Here is a 22,169-nt window from a genome sequence, read left to right on the forward strand (position 1 = left end):
TATGTTCTTTTCATACTTCTTCTCTACCTTGTAACATTGACTGGGAACAGCCTGGATCAGAAGTGCAAATGTGTAATTAGAAGAAAAAAAGGCGTCTTCATTGTAATGCCTAGAATAAAGGGCTCTAGCTTTCAGGCCCTATCACAACAACTGGGAAGTTCAGTTTACACATTCACACACACACACGCAACAAGAGGTAATAGTACTCTGCAGATAAAACTGAATTAGCCCCTCAGATGGAAACAGAGAAATATCATTTTTTTTCTGAAGAAATTACATTGTCCTGATATTGTATTAATGATACTGGCTGCAGTGACAGTGATACTCAAACTTCTACTGACATGAACTCTTCCTGCAACTGAAGACAACAGGTGAGACAGGAAATAAGTGATCGAAAATATCCATCAATTACCTAGTTCTGCTTTGTGGTCTGATTAACTAGTGTGGAGAAGGTAGGTTGCAATTGCAAGAGGCTGTGTTGATATTGTATTGAAAGAAAAATCAAATGGACTCCTGCATGGACCATCTGTTACATGCAGTGATAGCCTATAGCATCTCTATGATACACTATTTATAAATATTTTTTTAAATGGGATATAAAGTAAGATGTATCATGGAGATAAAGATCCAACTCTTTTGTGTTTCAGTTCCAAATGAATTTCCCAAAATTCTAGAAACAAATGTCTTTTTTCCAAAACAAAACCTTCTACATTTTAGAACATTCCTTTTAAATGACTTGTATATTAAATTGTTAAAGATAAATTGAAATAGTTGTGCAATGGGACTGTACTTGTGAAGTGTCTTGCATAACGTTCACTATAAATATACAACATGTGAATAAAACATATTTGCTTTATTATTTTTGTTTTGATGCCCCCAACATGAGGTTCTTTGTACAGTTTAAAATACATGTTAGGACTGGAAAAAGCTGTGGACTTTAAGGAGTGCTCAATGCAACCTGATTTTGATATTCTCAAAAGAAAATTAGATGCTGCCTGACAGGAACTCTGGTCAGTGTGTGTCCTTGTGCTGACAATCATTGACTTCTTTGCCTCACTTTGTTTGCTGAATTGAAAAGCTAATAGACTTGCAAAAGACTTCAGAGGTTTGGATTGTCAGTACCAAAATGGTTTCCTCTAGGGCAGCTGTGCTGCTTTTCACTTGGCTTTATTCAGGTAAGCAGACTTCTTTCAAAGAAATAAAGTCATTGTGGAAGAGACAGAGAGAGACGGAATTATTTTGTTAGACATATGATTTTTGTTTTTTGTTTTCATGTAGGTAGAATAATATTGCATGAAATGTCCCAATGACATGTTTTGAAAGTTCTGTTTCATCAAACAAATCAGACCTATTGACACTTTGTTATTCAAGGTTGTCAGTTTGCTATATTAGTCAAAATGGTGGCTATAAAACACTGATTATTTTAAACAGCTAAAAACAGCATATTTATTCTTTTCTGTCATTTACTGTATATACTGATTATAGGGTCATTACATTCAATTTATATTCAATCCTGCACTCTTTGAAGTAAGCTATACAAAAATGAATTGAATTCAGTTTGCTTTCACACAATAATTGAAATAGGAGTAATTCTTAGATTTGTTTTCAGCTTTCAGCATCTTTTTGTGGGCAAATTTACACTCTTCTTTGCACATTTCTTGTTTATTCTTTTTTGTAGTGAAGGCAGGCCCACTGGATGGTTATTTGAGAACAGAAGGAGCATGGATAAAGCCTATCCTCAAAAATTCTTATGTGACTTCTAGTGATGTACTATGTGCTGATAAATGTGACTCTGAGACAAGGTTTACATGCAGGTAATGTTTTCTTACAAAAAAGTGTAGCAAAGCCAAGTTTGGATGAAGAGTAATGCGAATGTGGCTATTGCAACATTTATTTGTAAATTAATTTATTTTCTCTTTTATTTAATGAAGCAATATTAACACCTCCACAAATTCATTTTAATACAGTAGTTTAGTCAGTTCTGCTTTGCCGTGTTTAAACATTTAAGCAACAAATTACTGTAGATATAGCCTGGTTATCCTTTTGTCGTTAACTAAGCACTGGAAACCTTTGCCTTTGTGGTTGATGAATATATATATTAATACTCTGGAAGATGACACTATGTTAGATTTGTAAAAGACAACAATCAGTCAACCACTAATAAAAGGCAGGAGTCCTTCTTGACCAATAACGAGAACTGCTGGCATACACGTTTTATTTCAGGCTGAAGAAATAAATGAAATGTTTCTTAAAGTTAGTTTAATTTAGCACTAATTTATGTTTAGTTATTAAAGTTACAATATTTCATTATTAATTACAACAATTCTGCCAATGAGTAAATTAATTTTGTCAGAAGACAGAAATATACTGTTGTTGCTTTATTTTTATCACCCCCTGTACAATATCATTATATCTTTTAATATGTCAGTGAAACAAACTAGCTGAAATCAATTTGATTTTGGCTGATTGTACTAATTTACTCACATCCATACTCTAAAATTATTGAGGCATAACATTCTAAAATATTCCCAATTAATTGAAATGATTGCCTATTGGTATACTGTACATACAATGATGTAATTTGTTTAAGAGACAAATACTGCAAAAAACTTTTTTGAATTTTTTTCTATAGCATGACATAATTAAACTCTATGGCAAAGAACGCCACATGCACATGCAGACAAGGATGAGTTGCTGATCATCTCCATCTCTGGCCTGTAAATATGCTAGACGAATGTGAGATTGTCAAACTCCTCATTTAAATTCATTTACTAACACTGAAGGGGTGAGCAATCAGAGTTAAAATGTAATATGAAAATCCACAGGCAAAACTCAAACTGAAGGATTCTTACATTATAAGCAAGTCACTCTTTTCTTATGAAGCACACTTTTGACTTTCATTTATAAGAACTAAACACTAAACATACTGTACACATAATGAATAACTCCTGAGCCCAGAATCAGTCCGTGCCAAAACATATTGCATAAGATAGATATTTATATAATGTCTAATTTGTTATGCGTCCCAAGTATTAAAGATGCAGGTAAAGCATTTAATTCAAGTTCAGAAGTCTGATTTAATAGAACACCTGCTTAAAATTTTTAAGAAGTGGCAGAGTTTTGCAAAAGTGAATAATCTAATAATACAATTAAGTGAAAATGAAAAGGATTATTTTGGTTCATCATATACAAATTATTTAGCTTTTTCACATGGATTCATTTTAGCTTACTCTGTGAACATTTCGGTGGTTTGCCTACCAGTTGTAGAAAACCTGATCTTTTTGCATTTTCACTTCCTGTCCAACTAAATGAAGGTAATGTTGTTTTTTAAGCATTTCTTGACTCCTGTCACATTTACTCTGTTATAGTCTTTCCTGAATCCTGGCAAAGAGTCCACTAGCCTATCTCTCATGATGCCACCTTCCTTCCTGCAGATGGAATTATGTTTTTTTTAATTTATTTAAATTTTATGAAGAAGATGTAAAAATGTTCAAGTTATTTATTAATTTATTGTGTTTTTAACTTAGGTCATTTGTGTACATCCAGAAGGGGCAAGAATGCATTACATTTACAGATACAAGTAAAACAACCCCAGTGCAGCGGACAATGGATGCTGTGTTATATGAAAAGAAATGTAAGTGGTGAAGTATCATTCAAAATAATTAAAGTAGAGAGCTGTTGGAAAGTGACAGTAATGTTAAATGAGATTACATCAGAAAAATGTCAATCTGTTAGGGAAGTTAAGATATGTACTTTTATTTGTGTTCAATTACATAGCATTTTGTTGATTTTGTACATTCATAATGTGGTCTGTGGTTAAAGAATTCACAATTTTTTCATACCACTGTACTAAATCTGGAGATGATAATAGAAAAGGACATGTGCTCCAGTGAAGATAATACCTGATGGTTGGCATCAGGTACACTCTCATCCTTTTGGGACAATTAAGAGATGACAAAGGGATGGAAGTCCTTATTATTAGATAAAAAGTTAAGATATTGAATTAATAATCTTTTGATTTAAAGTCCACCACAGTACCTACTAGGTTACAGCACAGGTAACAACATCAACTACTAGAGACTCAAAAACTAAAGAACCTTTTATCAAAAATATTAGATTATATGTCAGTTTGATAAACAATATTCTTGCGCTTGTTTTTGTCTGACTATCCCCCTGGTAACTAAGAAGATAGGAATCTGTACTTAATATAGAGGACAGCTTATTGTTCTCAGATCAAGAATAAGACCCTATTTCTCTGTAGTAGTTACATGGCAACACAGATGAGAAGGTGTGGAAACATGTTAAACACTATTCTAATGAATCACTGCACCGTCTTGTCACAAACTGTTCCATTTTTCTACAAACAGAATTTTTCATAACGTCAACATGATTTCTGTCCACCAAACTCAGTGAGGCCTGGATAAGACTAATCACAGTGGTTGAGAAGACCTTTCCTGTAAATCTTTTACCTTTATACGCATTGATTTTTTTGGACCTCAGCTAAAATGTTACTATTTGTAAACATTTGTGGTAAGACAAACACGAGGTTAAATAAAGTGCAGAAGGTTTAGTTAAACATAAAAAATAAACATGAGGCCTGTGTTTACTGGAAAGAGTTTAAGCTACTTCATCATACTGTATACTTTTAGAATTATAAAGGTTGTGTTTTTGTTATTAATGTTCATATGTTAGTTTTCAATAGGAAAGGCAGAAGAAATGGACAACTGAATACATTTTTATTCATAATAAAAAACATTTAAACTTACAACAAACCATAATCACTGGTTGATTCTTTTCAATCATTTTTTATTATGCATAACACTTTTCAAAATGAGGAAGAAAAAATATAACAGAAGTCAGTCAGTCAGTCATTGTGCAACCCGTCATATCCTAACACAGGGTCACGGGGGTCTGCTGGAGCCAATCCCAGCCAACACAGGGTGCAAGGCAGGAACAACCCCACCACCGCAGGGCACACACACACACACCCACACACCAAGCTCACACTAGGGACAATGTAGGATCGCCAATGCACCTAACCTGCATGTCTTTGGACTGTGGGAGGAAACCAGAGCACCCGGAGGAAACCCACGCAGACACGGGGAGAAGCAAACCCAGGTCTCCTTACTGCGAGGCAGCAGCGCTACCACTGTGCCACCCTATAACAGAAGTTGCATAGGAATATTGAGCCACTGTATGGAGACTTCAGAAGTCATAGCTTCAAGTGAGAGTATGAAACAACATTAGGAATGAGCTTAACAGCCGTAAGGTAGTAAGTATTGATATATGAACACAGCAGAGTCAGGATCAGTTTTCAAATGTTTAAAAACACACTAACACTCAGAAAGTTAGACACGTAAATTGACTTGCAGGCAGACTTAGGAAGAGGCTCCATTAAATAACACAAAAGGTGAAATTGTGTTTGGCAAATACTACATAAAAAAGCTATGGAGAAGTAAGAAAAGCTATTGTCACAAGATCCAAAGGGCATTGAAGATGGAGCATAGCTGGCAGGAAAGAATGGCATGGGCAATTGCAGGTCTCACCAAGAGTAGCAGTATGTGAAAGTGTTCTGTCTGTGTTTGCAACAGGAAATAGGTACTTTAGAATTGTGTAGTTCATCAGATAATACAGGCAGCTAGGGAGCTGCTTTGAAACCCAGATACTTTTTTTTTCTTTTGAATTTTCTTGCTTTATTGTCATTCTAGTGTGTATTCAGACCAAAGTGTGTGTATTTATTTATTTACTTACTGGTCTACCTGTTCATGTATTTATTTAAAAAAACCTTCTGGGGACAAATGAAGTTCTATCTATCTACGTATATAATTGCAGGGCTGAGTTAGAATTGACTAGAAGTGTTGAAATTGTAAGGACTGAATTATGTAAGTAAGAGAAAAAGAGAAAGAGGGTTGGCTGAAAGTACGGGTAGAATATGGAGGAACATTTTGGCCATTCATATGTAGGTAAGTGAACGAGTCACCACAGTAATCAGGGACTTGAAAATGAAATTTATCTTGATGTGTTTTAGACAGACAGACAGACAGACAGACAGACAGACAGACAGACAGACAGACAGACAGACAGACAGGCAGGCAGGCAGGCAGGCAGGCAGGCAGGCAGGCAGGCAGGCAGATAGATAGATAGATAGATAGATAGATAGATAGATAGATAGATAGATAGATAGATAGATAGATAGATAGATAGATAGATAGATAGATAGATAGATAGATAGATAGATAGATAGATAGATAGATAGATAGATAGTATAACAAAAATAACAACTCTCCCTCAAATACACACCAGAAATTACTAAAAAAAAAGAAATTCTTTTGACTTGGCTAAAGATGAAAACAGCAGTCATAGTCATATATAATATGACCACTATATTGTGTATTATGCTTTAGACTGTTTATTGTATTTGATCCCTTTCCAATATTATTTCTGCAATAAAGTAAGGGTTAGAATATACAACTTTATAATTTGGCAGAGAAAAGTTTTGAAGATTATTTGTATCTTGCAGAAAGTCTGTGTAGCTGAACCAACTGAAGAGTAATTCAGTAATTGTATTTGGTTTGAAGCAGGATACTGAAAGTAGTGTTATGAACCTGTTGTTCTCTGTTCATACTGTATATCATGCCAGACGATCATCAAACTTTCCTTGAAACCAGAACTGCAGAAATCGTTTTGAAGGTGAATGAAGGTGTGATAGGGTGAAGATACACTCTGGTTATAAATCATAGAAATGTTGGCAACTAATGAGATTGTAACCAGGTTCTCTGTGGTTGAAGATGCTTCCTTACAGGTCACCCTCACAGGACTCCTGAGATGCAAGCACAGGTCTGGTCCTTACAGTATATGAAGAGTTTGTCTTAGCCAGTTGAGCTTTAAAAAAACTTTGTCAGCTCAAGTGCCTAACTGGGCTTGTAACTGAGAAAGTGTCTTTCACCTAAGTGTCCTTGCTCTGTTTGAGCCCTACTACAAGCAGAGCTATCTCAAAGCAAGAGAATGGTTGGAGGTAGTGGAAAAAGATATTCATAGTTATAATTAAACACAATGTACAGAAAACAATTAGGAAAATTTCCAAATCAAATAAATGATTGAAATGAAGATGAAAAGTTCCACAGTGTACAGGAAAACCTTATTTAGTTGTACTAATCAACATGCAACTTGTCAACGTTTAGTCTCAGATAGAAAGAATCTTGTGGACTTTCTACTGTGCTTAAATATGAGATTTCTCAACAATAATAGGTTGAGTTTAATCTGTGTTAAAAGTGAGGCCATCTTAAAATAACATACCTGATTGTGTTCACATTGTTTGTTCATTCACCAGTATTTATTACTGTCATGCTCAATTCCATCTTGCTTTCAAAAAAGTTAAAATTCTCTTTCTTTTGGTCTGTCAATTATTAATTTGCATTTTTCTGTGAAAACCTTTCAAATATAATTATAATAACTACCATTACTAGTATGACATACCTATTTTGCTTATTATCTTTGTTTTCAGTATACCTTCAAGAATGCAAGACAAACAATGGTTTTGACTACAGAGGAACCATGTCTAAAACAGCATCAGGAAAAACCTGTCAGCCATGGGCAAGCACAACCCCACACAAACCCAAGTACCTATTATTTCAAAGTATATCTTAAATTTAAACTGAAAGTTATTTTGTTCAAAACTTGCCTTGATTCAGATTTTTGGGTTATTTTGCCTTGGAATCATAATGGGAAAATTTCAGTTGTCATGATACAGACAGTTGAACTGTATACTGGGATGCACTATATAAAGCAGGGACAGGGCTAGGCAATGCTCTATGAAGATGAAAGAAATTCACACCAGCAAGAAATATACAGTACATGTTATGCCAGTACAGAAAGATAAGTGCTGAAAATGAAAGGTATGCCATTTAACTAAGGTGAACAACCGAGAAAAAAGAGAGGCATGAACAACTACACAGAAGAGAGGATGTAGCAGAAGGGAAAGGAGCAAGCATATGATAATGGATTCTGAAGTAATGTCTAACCTCAACTACAGTAAAGAAATACAAAGAAGAAATTTTAAAGAAGGAAATAACTCTGGGCCACTAGAAGACATGCATGCCCAGAAAAGGATAGATGAGCACCGTATTTCCTGACTAAGAATATAGGGGAACTTTGAGCCAGAGTATAAAATTGGTATTTGGAAGGCAAAAAAAAAAAATCTCAGGTGGTGGGATGCTAGGAGCCACTAGAGGAAGTTCTTCTTTGGTGTTTTTGGGCCAACTATAGGGTGACTCCAAATTCTGAAGCTTAGTGATCCCAGGAAGAGGCATCTTAAGTGTGGAGTTGGGAGGTAAGATTGGCAGAAATGCTCTGCGAGTGGGATGAAAACAGAAAAGGCTACGGGCAAAACAGAAAGAGACAGAGGGAGAGGAAAGTGAAGGAAGTGTTTTAATGAGGCACTTAAGGTGGGTAAGAAGACAAGTTATCCCATCAGATGGATGTGATTAACAGAGGCAGGCACAGAGAAACTGACAGTTTTGTTATTTTTTATTTATATTTTAATTATCTTATTTTCTATATTTTTTGTACTTTATTTATTGTCTATGTTTACCTCCCCTTTGTGTCTTGACTTGTTTAATAAAAGCATATGTTTTATATGCTCTAATCTACTTGGTCTTAATCTGGTTTTGAGGAGACCTGTGTGCAATGTTTACACAGTCTAAAACATTTTTGTTTGTTTGTTTGTTTGTTCGTTTTGTATCTTTTTAAAATCATCTGTTCACTTTCTGAAGCTATTATGTCCATTACAAGGAAACAGCAAGCTTGAAGCTCTACTGGTAGACCAAGGCAGTAGTGAAGAACTAATGTTGCACAAGATGCCAGTCCATCACGGGGCATACTCAGTCAACACCTCACCAACATGGAGGCCAGTTTACATTAACCAGTTAAAATCACATGCATGCCTTTATGAAAGAATAAAGATTAATCAAAGAAGGTTGATTTGAACACAAGCAGAGTGACAAAGCTTGAAACTGGAACTCTTGACCTGGAACTGTCTTAAGCTGGTGGCACATTATACCATTTTGCCTAGAAAGCATTACTACAGACACTGACATTAGTTGGCTGTCAGCATGCAGTGAGCATGCTTTACTTTGGAAAATTTGAAACTATCCTAGAAAGTCTGCAAATAGTCCTGTAATTTGATATGCAATCCCAGGTCAGCAATATCAGCAGCTTCAGTTGTTAAATTTGACATCCCCTCCGACTAGAAGACCTCCACACTTTTGAAACCAAATGTTTGCCATTGAGTGATAAGTAAAACATAATGCTGCTGAAACTGGGACCCAGGTTCAGTTCTTGAACTATGATTTCACTAATTTTATGCCATTAATACATTATGCCAATGTATTGATATACTTTTTCTGTGTACTTCATTTTTATTTTGATAAAGTTGTATATTTTTCAGATTTGCATCTTTAAATAATGAGCTATTATAGTATGTGATGTCTCCCATCTAGGATTATAAATTAGATTCTAGGATTGTAGAAAGGTTCCCACAGTGGGCAAACAAGGGAAATACTGTAATTGGAATTAAGCATGGATTCTTGCTTCAAATTAAAAGATCATCTGGAGTAACTGGCAAATATTGATTTAATGAAGAAATTCTGAATATGCTTTTCAGATGTTATATCCTAAAAAGCTATTCTGCTTTATTACATATGGAAAGCCTTACAATCTTTTTTCTTGTATTGTAGCATCACCCCAGCAACTCACCCAAAGGCTGATTTGGTGTCAAACTACTGTAGGAATCCTGACAATGATCCCAATTCACCATGGTGCTACACAACAGATCCAGCTACAAGATGGGAACACTGCTCAATACCTGACTGCAATGGTAAATCCTCAATGTCATCAGCCTGTTTCTTCAAGGGATATGGCTATAGATTTTACATGTTCTCATCCTTCTTGTCTAATAACAATAGTAAACAAACAAACTGTAGAGATGGTGAAGTACTAAAAATATTTAGACAATCATTAACAACAAACTGAACTTAAAGACATTAGTAAGAAGGGTAAGAAACACCAAGTGAGGCTTTTTCCAACAAAACTGAAATGGTTTAGTGCCAACAAAATATGACAGCCTTTTTTCATAAGTCCCTCCTAGAATATTTTGATAAATTTGCTTCTATATGTTGGCTTGTAAACAAAATAATAAGAAAAAATTCCAAAGAACAAATTAAGAGTAAAGTTACTGTGCTCCAGAAGATTTCTGTAACTGAGTTACTGTATGTCACAAGCAGATTAGAAAAGGTCAGTTCTAATCTGTCAGACAGTAGCAATCTTCTGTTTCTAAAGCTTGAAATTTTACAATCAGGATTTAAAAACTCTTTCATTCCCAGTCTTGTAACATTTTGAATTCTAGTGGTTGTAGGGACCCTTACACAGTATATTTTATTATACCATACTGTTAGAAGTCACCAGTCTTATCTGTGTGTGTTCTAATTATAACAATGCCAATTATTTCCTGTGCCTTAACTCACTTTCTTTTACCAATGGAAAAAATATTTATTCCTATACTTTTCTGCTGTTAAGCAAGTTTACCTAAAATCCAAAAAACATAATTCAATGAAAAGTCATGCATATTCACTCTTTCCCTATTGCTGTCTTTTTTATTATGAGAAAAAATAATTTGATATCCAAATCATAAAATCTACATAGCAGCTTGAAATACTAAGCCAAGGATGTTCAGTCTTGCCCCTCAAGAGATTCAGTGGCTTTAGGTTCCCATAACATTTTGTCAGGTTTGTCCCTGACAACAAAGTAACATTTATTGAAATTTTCTGTGTATTTATTCATTGCTGTAAGCATATTATTATTTGGCTGGTGTGATTTTAATAAGTATGTGAGACTACAGGTAAGTAATAAAGGGTTTTTTTTTTTTTAGAATTAATGATATTTCCCTTTCTGAAGGAAATAAATACATTTTTGTGAGAGGCAGGAAATGCAATTATTGTATAAAGATTAAAAAACAATAGACATGATTCTGTAGGAGCAGAAAGTTGGTCTGGCTACAACCCAGTACCATCTAAGGGCTCTAGAGTAGAAAAAAATGAGTGCAGTAGTTGAGAGCTTTGTTTAATGATCCTTTCACTTACTGTTCTATAGAAGAGTGCATTTACTGCAGTGGAGAAGACTACCGTGGTAAAGTTTCAAAAACAGAAAATGGCTATGAATGTCAGCGTTGGGACTCCCAGTTTCCACACACGCATGGTTACCTTCCAAATATGTAAGTGACTAACCCTTCCCAAGAGACACTCATCATGTGATATCAAGTGAGTAGCATATTTCTAAGCAGGGCTTCTCAGTTCAGTCCACAGTAAGAAATAAAATATCTAACAAGAGCAAAAAATGTAAAAAGATGTAAAATTAGCTTCTGATAAAAAAGAGTAAAGTGAATCCATATCCCACAATGAATAGACATCAATAAGCAGGATTATATGTCACATAATGTTGGCTTGTGTTGTTGTCTTTTCAGTGTTATTAATTATTAGGGTCATCGCTTGTCACCACCTGTCTTCAACATGGGTTTATGAGAGGAAGATCTTACCAAACCAATCTTTTAGATTTTTTGAACAGGAAACTGCAAAAGTCAACAAAAGCAAAGCATACAGAATAATTTACTTAGACTTTCAAAAAGCCCCGGATACAGTCATACACCAAACATTAATTTTGAAACTAGAAGATGCAGGCATCAGAGATAACCTTCAAACCTGGATATCAAGCTGATTAACTGGCAGGAGACAAAGAGTACAGATAAGAGGAGAATGCTCTACATGGAATGAGGACATCAGTGGAGTCCTTCAGGGCCCTGTCACGTGTCTGTTACTTTTTTTGATTTATATTAATAACATTAATTGTATTGTTACAAAACTTTGAAATTTGAAGAATGGTAGAGACTGAGGAGAACGCAAAAGCAATTCAAAAAAACTTGAACAGGTCTCAGAACTGGGCTAAAACTTGGAAAATGTAGGTTAATGTAGAAAAACACAAGTGCTACACATGGGAAAAGGGAATGTCGATTACAAATACAAGCTGTGAGTCACTAAAGGAAGCAACATTGAAAAGGATTTGAGGGATTATGTTGACACATCTCATCATCTGAGCAATGTAAAGAAGCTATTAAAAAGACAAATAAAATGTTAGGTTAGATCATAAAAACTATATTATAAATAAAGGGATGTTGTGCTTAGACTGCATTTTTAAAAATAATGGTTCCTTAATGCCACTTTACTGGGTTGTGTGATTCCATTGCTTGACAAACAACTAAATTTGGGAAGGGTTCTTTGCGTATGAATTTTGGGCTTTAAAAAGGATCCTAATGTGGACAAAACAGGAATATTTGATTATTAGGCTATCTAGCAGGATGCTAAGAGATCAAGAAAATCTGAACTCAACCTGTGTTTTGTTTGCAGCAAGAGTCCTTTTAAAATCAGGCACCCACTGGAATTTAAAAATTGTGTTACCATCAATTCATATTTATTGATGAAGCCTGTTATGCATCTAAACAAATAAAGATTAGCTCTAGAGCCTTCAAGAGGATGATTCTTTAAGGAACCAAATATAGTTCCCCTATGGCATCACTCAAGAACCACTTTGACACCTTTATTTTTGATAGTGTATAGAGTGTACTAGTGAGACTGCATCTGACGTATTCTGTACAGTTCCTTTTACCACACTACAAGATAAACATAGCAGCACTTGAAGCAACCAAATGCACCCTAAAATTTAAGGGCATGTCATTCTCTTAAAGACTCAGAGAATTAAACCTGTTTAGTCTCGAGCAGAGGAGACTGCATGTGGTCTTTAAAATTCTCAAAGGCATTGATAATGTAGATCCAGCAGAATTCTTTCAACTTAAGGGTGAATCACATACTCAAGAACAGCAGTGAAAATTAAAGGAAAATGCATTTAGGTCTGAATTCAGGTATCACTCCTTCACAAAAGGGTTGTGGCAATCTGGAACAAGCTACCAAGACATGAAGTTGAAGCAGTAACCTTGACAACCTTCTAGAAGTTTCTAGATGAGATATTGAGATGACTTAGTTATAAGCTAGCCAATCAATATGTTCATATCTTCAGTTCGTTTGAATGTGCTTTTTTAGATTTCCTAATTTCAGTTTATACAATTAAACTTAGACTTGTTCATCCAAATTTCAGAAACATGTTTGCATATTAAAAAAAATTAGATTTCAGAATCCTAGAAGCAGAGTAAATCCAAAACTAGTTAGAGGAATTTGTTGTGTCCTCATTATCACAAGTTCAGCTGAATGTAGAACGGTCCTCATAGCTCCTTCAAAGCCAGTTTGAAACAATGATTTAAATGCATGTAAAATTGTAAAATTTAACAAAATAACATACTTTTCAAAATTTTTTAATCTGCTTTTTGTGGTACATGGGATTAGATACAAAGATTCAGAATTAGATCATGAAGCTGATCTCAGCCCATCGCAGAGCACACTCACTCACACACCTGACTTCGGCAGGCAAAGTCAAATTAAATTTTCCTATAAATCTAAAATGCACATCTGCACATCTGTAGGATATAAGAGAACAATGGAATACCCAGCAACTACCAGGATCCAGGGAGAATGCTCCCACACTAAGAAACGAAATGCGTATAGTATGTGAAAGAGAATAAGAGAATACAGTTTCTTAACTGCCAGTGGTGCTAAAACATTGGCCAGGCATTGTGTTTTAATTTTCTGGAGGGTATAAAGTCCTATCTGCAATAAAATTAAAATTTTTTGGATGAAAATGTGCTGACAAAAATAGTATGACTGTACTTAAAGTTTATTTATAATGAAACAGGTTAGTTCAACTAATAAAAATTGATAATTAAAATATTAATAACATACTGAAAAACTCAACCAATATCATTTGTATGAGTTAACACTGCATCCTCATAGTTCTAGAAACCTGGATTTAAATCCATCTGCTCAGTTTGTTTATTCTCCCTGTGTCTGTATAGTTTTTTTTTTCTCCCAGTGCTTTTGTATTCCTCCCATATCCCAAAGATATGTCTGTTAAGATAAATTGATGACTCTAACATGACCTGTAAGAGTTGATATAGGTGGGTACATGCATGTGCCTTATAATGAAATGGTGTCCCATTCAGGATTGATTTCCTGCTTTACATCTCTTGCTGCTAAGATAGGTTTCAACTTCCACAACCATGAAATGGATTAGGAAGGTTATCATGAATTAGATTTTGGAATTACAGTATATCTTCAGGGATTTAATTTAATATTTTACAATATAATTATAATGTCTGTCTCCTCTCTGCTCATAGGAATCTTTTCCATTTGAAAACAGTGATTATCCCTTTTCCTATAGACTTTATTTTATTTTACTTTATAAATTCTATTTAATAATTTTAGTTCAAGAAAGTAACATAGTTTACAATCAAGCAAATAAAATTTGCAGAAAATATATGGCAAATAAATAACTTTACAACCTAACAAAGAAAAAACACAACTCCTACCCAGGAGAAAGAAAGGAGAGCAAAGACCATAGGAAAAAAAAATAATAAAACATACAAATACAAAAAGGGAAAACTTTCTTTTTCCCCAAATGAATGCTTATTCTATTTTTTAATTAAGTCTTGCCATGTTTGAAAACATTTTTGGTCAGAATAGGTGAGAATTTGATTTTTTATAGTTTCAAATAATATACGTCATTTACCTAACTACCAACTAATGTTGTCTTATTTTAATTTCTTATTTTGTCTTTTATTTTTCTTCTCTTCATTATGTAAAGCACTTTGAGCTACTTTTTGTATGAAAATGTGCTATATAAATAAATGTTGTTGTTGTTGTTGTTGTTGTTGTACCTACTGACTTATTAAAAATGGGTTGAGATTCTTCCGGTTAAACAAAATAAGTATGTGCTAGTAGTGTGGTATGGGCAATTACAATCAATTTCTCCTTCTCCACGTTAAGCCCATCTGCAAGTACACCAAATATAGCTATTAATGGGTTAGGAGGTATTGTGACACTGAGGTTGTCTGATAAGTATTTAAAGATTTTTGTCGAGAAAAGCCAAGCAAAATGACACCTTTTATTGACTGACTAAAAAGATTACAATATGCAAGCTTTCGAGGCAACTCAGGCCCAAGATTTTTGTCCAAATTGACATTAATTTAGTGCACTCCCAAAACACGTGGCCCAGTGAGGGTACAGCAAAATTGCAATGCTCCCAGGTTGAGTCTTACCCTGGATATATTTTGGACAATTTTAAACAAGATAAGTGCAATCAATGAAAACTTTTAAGTTGAATTATTGAGTGCTTTGCCCATATAGCGCTACAGTGTATTCTATGTATAGCTGACTTCCACTCCTTTTCTGAGATGTTAATGTAAAGGCCCTTTTCCCATCACACCTTAGGACTGTTGAAGGGAATATTCTTTTAGATGTTTTTATATATTATTGAGATGCTGTCTGAGTTTTTATGACTGACCAGTATTTCCTCTAGAATAGAAGAGGTTGGGTGGTCTGGAAAATTAGATAAGTTTCTTTTAACAAAATTCCTAATTTGAAAACAGTGGAAAAATTGTGTTGCTGGGAAGTTAAATTTGAAGCATAATTGTTCAGAAGAAACCTATATGTTATCTATATACAGTTCTCTAAGTGTCTTAATCCCATATGATTTACAAAAAAGAAATACTTTGTAGATTGAGAGGGTAAAAAGGTGATTATCGTGTAGAGGAGCAACAGATAAAAGCTTCTATGCCTTAAAGTGCATCCCTCATTGGTTTCATATTCTAAGTAATTGATGGATGACTGGATTATTGGTATATTGATGAAAATTATTATTTACTGGGTCACAAAGTGGACATATAAATAAATAGAGCAAGATTTAATTTCCATTACTGTCCAAGCTGGTGTAAGTTCATTCATTTGTGCTGATACTCAGGACTTTATAGTATGTATATTTGCTGCCCAGTCTTCTCCTTCTTCTTCTTTTGGCTGCTCCCGTTAGGGTTTGCCACAGAGGATCATCTTGATCCATATCATTCTATCCACTACATCTTGCTCCGTCACACCCATCACCCGCATGTCCTCTCTCACCACATCCATAATCCTTCTCTTAGGCCTTCCACTATTCCTCTTGCCTGGCAGCTCTATCTTTAACACCCTTCTCCCAATTTACCCAGCATCTATCCTCTGCACATGTCCAAACCAACACAATCTCACCTCTCTGACTTTGTCTTCCAATCGTCCAACTTGAGCTGACCCTCTAATGTACTCGTTCCTAATCCTATTCATCCTCGTCACACCCAATGCAAATCTTAACATCTTTAACTCTGCCAGCTCCAGCTCTGTCTCCTGCTTTCTGATCAATGCCACCATCTCCAACCTATATAACTAACCTGGTCTCACTACTGTCCTGTAGATCTTCCCTTTCACTCTTGCTGATAAACATCTGTCACATATCACTCTCGACACTCTTCTCCACCCATTCCACCTTGCCTGCACTCTCTTTTCACCTCTCTTCCACAATACCCGTTACTCTGTACTGTATTTAAACTTCTTAAATTTAAACTCCTTTTATTTAAAATCCACTTTTGCCAACTCTACTCCCTGCACCCTCACCATTCCACTGACCTTCCTCTCATTCACACACATGTATTCTGTCTTGTCCCTACTGACCTTCATTATTCTCCTCTCTAGAGCATATCTCCACCTCTCCAGGGTCTCCTCAACCTGCTCCCTACTATCGCTACAGATCACAATGTCATCAACAAACATCAAAGTTCAAAGGGACTCCTGTCTAATCTCACCTGTCAACCTGTCCATCACCACTGCAAATAAGAAAGGACTCAAAGCCGATCCCTGATGTAATCCCACTTCCACATTGAATGCATCCATCACTCTTACTGCAGAACTCACCACTCCTACACTTCCCTCATACATATCCTGTACAACTCTTACATACTTCTCTGTCACTCTCGACTTCCTCGTACAATAAAAATATATTTGCTGCCCAGTAATAAAATTAAATGTTAGGTAGTGCCATCTTCTGCTTTAGGTCTTTGTAGATATCTTGAATTCCAGATAAATGAAGTTATAATGTCTATTCAAATTTCAATTAATTATTCCCTTAACATTGGTTATGTAGACTGCTACACTGATGGTGATGGGCAGTGCTCACATGTGCATAATAATAAAACTGACTGGATGTCTCTTGTTGAATTCCTGACAAGTCTATTACTTTTAAGCCATGTTTCCCTTTAATGCAATTTAGCCAAAATAGATAAATTGCTCAATCAACTTCAAATAAGATATTTGGGCCATTCTTTTTCTAATTAAGCATGCACTAAAGATAGCAGTTTTTATACTAACAAGGATTAACATATATAAATAAAAATTAACATTTTTATATATTGAATTTATAAGCTATTCCCCTCTGACATTGTAGAATTGAAAATTTTAACATTCACCAGGCCTTCATCACATTCAGATTTGGCCAGATCTCTTTACTTACATTATTTAAATTCAGTTTGTTTAAATCAAGTTTATCATTGCTATAATCCCTAGTTTACCAGACAAATACCTGGAAGAGAACTATTGCCGAAATCCAGATGGAGAGCCTCGACCATGGTGCTTCACAACAAACCCTAACAAACGCTGGGAGCTATGTGCTCTCCCTCGATGCAGTAAGTGGTAACTCTTTTCATGACTTTGTTTTTTTAGTCATTTATTGAGTTGGTTCCTTCAACATGAGCAGATATAAAAAGCATATGTGCTGGCAACCCTCATTTTTCTGGTAATCCTTCAACTTAGCTGCTTTATTATTGACAAAAACACAATCTTTTCTCTTTTATAAATGGAAAAATGTATGTTTTGCATTATATCTTTATAATACAAAGTGGTTGAAGGTGCAAAGTATAGCTAAGGTTTGTGCATGTGAAAATTGTTCAGCTCTTCCATGCTACATGCATCCAGTAACAAAGGTGTATACATTCAATCCAGATAAAGTAGCAGAAATCGGTCAAACCTCATTTTTTATGTTTTTTACTCACCTTCCTTGACAGATTGTAATTTGAAAATGTCCATTTGGTAAATTTGTGTGATATCCATGGACAGTATCTGAACGTGACTGGGCCATTAAGGAAATAGTAGAACTGGTTGTCTTTGTATGCAGCCAGTTTCTCTTATAGATTACAATGCCCTTCAAAAAGATTCATTTATTTTTCTTACCCCAACAGAAGAGTAAAAGACACATGAACAAAATAATATAAACCTGGACAAAAAATTGAGTGGTTGCCCAAAATTATGATGCTCAGAAAATATAGTCTGAAAAGAATTTTTGTCATGATATACCATTTGCTTCCCTCTGGAATATCTACATTATGACATCACTTTGTCTAACATGAAGGTTCCATCAGATCCATTTAATAACACAGTATCTGCAGATTGGGCACATTTACATTTTTTGTTATTTGTAATAATTCTTCAGTTTTATAACCTCAAATGATGGGATGCCACTAAAAAAATAAGAGCTCAATTAGAATATAGGTGGCAATTATTTGCAACAGTTTTTTTTATTGAGGACAATATGTATATATTCTTTTGCTGTGATTTTTAAGGTAAGGTTTCATCCTAGGTCTTGTAATGTTTGTTTCCAACCAGATGAAAATGTCTAGTATATGTCAGCTGTCAAGGAGCTGGCAAAATTAAATGGGATTTGATTGGCAGAGCTCATCCAGGGCATTTGGAGGGTGAAACAAATAAGGGAAAGAGCCCAAACAAGAATGATGGAGACCTATAAGCTTGCATTAGTAGTATATTATCAACAGTGATTCATGCTCTTTCGTTATAGCTTCCAGGCCTCCAGAAATTACTCCAGAAGTGAGCTGTATCACAGGAGAAGGAAATGCCTACCGTGGGACAATAGCAGTGACTGTGAATGGGAAGACATGTCAGGCTTGGAATGCACAAAGTCCTCATAAACATTCCAGAACTCCAGAAAATTATCCTTGCCAGTAAGTCTTCTTTTTAATTTTCTTTCTTTTTTTACAGTTTTTGCACTACATTAGAATATAAGATACAAATTTTGTGGTAAAGGAAGCAGAACAGATCATATATGGTCTAAAATACACTGGTAATTCCTTAACATATGGCATAATTTCCAGGGTACATTAGTCCACACTCCTAGTTTGAAAACAGAAAATGTTTCACGTTACCAGAAAAAAAGTGTTTTTTTAAATAGACTTTCCATACACCGATCAGCCATAACATTAAAACCACCTGGCTAATATTGTGTAGGTCTCCCTCATGCTGGCAAAACATGACCTATCAAGGCATGAACTCCACAAACCTTCTGAAGGTGTCCTGTGGTATCTGACACCAAGACATTAGCAGCAGATCCTTCAGCCCTATAAGTTGCGAGGTTAGGCAAATATGGATTGAAACTGTTTTTTCCAGCACATCTGACAGATGCTTGATTGGATTGAGATCTGGGGAATTTGGAAGCCAAATCTACACATTGAATTCTTTGTCATGTTCCCACTGAAAGCAGTCAGTACCTTCAGGAAATACTTTTGCCATGAAGGGGTGTATGTGGCCTGCACTAATCTTTAGGTAGGTGGTACATGTCAAAGTAACATCAATATAAATGCCAGGACCCAGATTTTCCCTGTAGGACATTGACCAGAGCATCACATTGCCTTCGCTGGCTTCCCCTCTTTCTACAATGCATTCTGTTGCCATCTCTTCACCAGGTAAATAACATACATAAACATGGCCATCCACACGATCTAAAAGAAATCATAATTCATCAGACCAGGCCACCTTTTTCCAATGCTTCATGGTCCAGTTCTGATGCTTTTGGTGGTGGACAGGGGTTAACATGGGCACTCCACAGCTATGTAGCCCCATATGCAGCAAGCTATAATACACTGTATTGTCTGACATCTTCCTCTTATAGCCAGCATTAATTTTTCAGCAATTCAGTCACTCCCTACATACGTATAGTACATCAGTGAACGTGGGGCACCCATGACCCTGTCACTGGTTTACCAGTTGTCCTTCCTTGCACCACTTTCGGTACGTGTTAACCTCTGCATACCAGGAACACCCAACTAGACCTGTCATAATGGACATGCTCTAACCCATTCATTTAGCCATCACAGTCTGGCCCTTGTCAGAATGGCTCAGATCATTACACATGGCCATTTTTCCTAATTCCAACAAATTCCTTCAAGAACTGACTGTTCACTTATTGCCTAATATATCCCTCACCCTTAGCAGGTTCCATTGTAGCAAGATAATCAATGTTATTCACTTCACCTGTCAGTAGTATTAATGTTGAGGCAGATTGATGTATAAATTCGGTGTGTCTGGTATACAAGTGAAAGTAATTAAAGGCAGTGATATTTTATTTTTGGTTGCTAGATCACAAATTAGTAAGTGACAAGACGAGATTCTGCAAAGGTAAATGTACATGAAAACCTAAAAAGAATATTTAAACTGAGATCTCTCAACAAAGTCAGAACCAGGCTTAAAGGCAGAATAGGCATGCGCATAACAAGTAGCAATGGCACCTAGAGCACTGCAATGCTTAACTGAAGTACACTCTGTGTCATCATCAACTAGTAATGCTGCAAACACCAAAACATTAACAAAATAAATATGAGAGGGGAGTACTGCCTGCAATGGGTAGTAGCAATTTTAAATGAAAAAGGAATTGGAAGAGCTCACTAAGTCAAAATAAAAAACAAAGGTCAAAACTGTGAAGATGTGAAATAAGTTAACAAAGGTCAGGACATGAATTATAGATCAAAGTCAGGATACAGTGCAAACAAAAGGAAACATAATCAGATACAAACAGCATAGCAACCTTCAATAAAAATTTGACACTGCAGGAGAATGTAATTAGTTTTCAACATTGTTAAAAACACTTAGAAATAAAAATAAATATAGCCACTGCATTTTTTGGTTTTTGAAACTTAGGAAATGATGTTCAAGAAAAGGTAAAACACCAAGGAACAGTTAGTGACCGGCCAAATCATGGCAAGGGGCAGACAAAATGCTAAAAATCAGTATATAAAATGACAGAAAAATTAGTACATAAAAACTGTTAAACACGCTTTTATCCTGATACTGCAGAGTAACGTCAGAAGAAGATAACGACAGCTCTACTTAAGAAAAAAAGCAATAACTTTCAGACTTGAAAATGTAGTAATCCTGCTGCAGACAGTAAAGAGCATGCAAGATAACTTTTGTTTCTGATCATCTGAGTCTTTAAATGCAGGTTATGTATATGGTGACAATTATATCTACGGGAAGGTAGCCTTTACCAACAGCTTGAGATTTGAGGCCTTTCACTGCAACTGTTGACCATAGCCCCCTTAGGAGAGTCAAGAAGGCCATGGTTAATTCATGTCTAGTAAACCCAGAGCTAGGAGGAAAACTACTATAATTATATACTTGTTGAAAGTGGCACTAATGAGTAACGCAAACACCCCCTCAGTGGCTTATTGGGTGAAGCAGTTAATGAAATTATATACAAATCTGTTGCCAGTTCATCATTGTCTTTATTAAGGCAACTTGAATGCCAAAAGCAATATACCAGTATATTTCTCATAATCTGTTGCTGCTGCAGCAATGAAATTTACTTTCATAAGAAGCATTCTTGAGGTAAAGTGTGTTCTTCTCTACCATTCTAACAATGGAATAATTGTCTGGAATTAATATCATACACCAAAGAGGCTATATCACCAGTCACTTATTATGGGATCAATCAATGACAGGCTGGGCTGGTCTAGTAACACTAAGGAACTATAGAAAGGGCAGAGCAGAATTTTTTTCCTTAAGAGGCTTTGCTTCCTTAATCTGAGTAGTGACATCCATTACAAATTTTGTGAGGGCCAGTGCAATTTTCTATACTGTCAACTGCTGGGCAGGTAACATCACTTCAAGAGTAGCCCACAGAATCAACAAGCTGTTTAAAAAGATACAGTAGGTTCACTTATGGTGCGCACTTTGGAAATCCTGGAGGTAGTAGCAAAGGAGAGAATTAAATAAAAATTCACTGTTTTTATGAGCAATGGAGCACATATTCTGTCTGACACACTAGCACTGATTACTTTCAATCAACAAATTATTCAGCAGAAGTGTGTGAAGAAA

At 35.4% G+C, this 22,169-nt stretch overlaps 1 protein-coding gene across 1 annotated transcript in view; it reads left to right on the forward strand.

Moving 5' to 3' along the window:
- The first annotated feature begins 1,009 nt into the window (after positions 1-1,009).
- The window catches only part of plg (plasminogen), a 63,498-nt gene continuing 42,338 nt past the window's right edge, over positions 1,010-22,169 (forward strand). Inside the window, exons 1-8 of the mRNA XM_028796960.2 lie at positions 1,010-1,175; positions 1,679-1,814; positions 3,528-3,634; positions 7,505-7,619; positions 9,735-9,874; positions 11,146-11,266; positions 17,577-17,695; positions 18,862-19,024. Coding sequence (XP_028652793.1) covers positions 1,127-1,175; positions 1,679-1,814; positions 3,528-3,634; positions 7,505-7,619; positions 9,735-9,874; positions 11,146-11,266; positions 17,577-17,695; positions 18,862-19,024 — 950 coding nt within the window. The 5' untranslated portion in view covers positions 1,010-1,126. The remainder of the gene's footprint in view (positions 1,176-1,678; positions 1,815-3,527; positions 3,635-7,504; positions 7,620-9,734; positions 9,875-11,145; positions 11,267-17,576; positions 17,696-18,861; positions 19,025-22,169) is intronic.

Source organism: Erpetoichthys calabaricus, chromosome 3 (genome assembly GCF_900747795.2).
Source record: "Erpetoichthys calabaricus chromosome 3, fErpCal1.3, whole genome shotgun sequence".
NCBI classification, from domain to species: domain Eukaryota; kingdom Metazoa; phylum Chordata; class Cladistia; order Polypteriformes; family Polypteridae; genus Erpetoichthys; species Erpetoichthys calabaricus.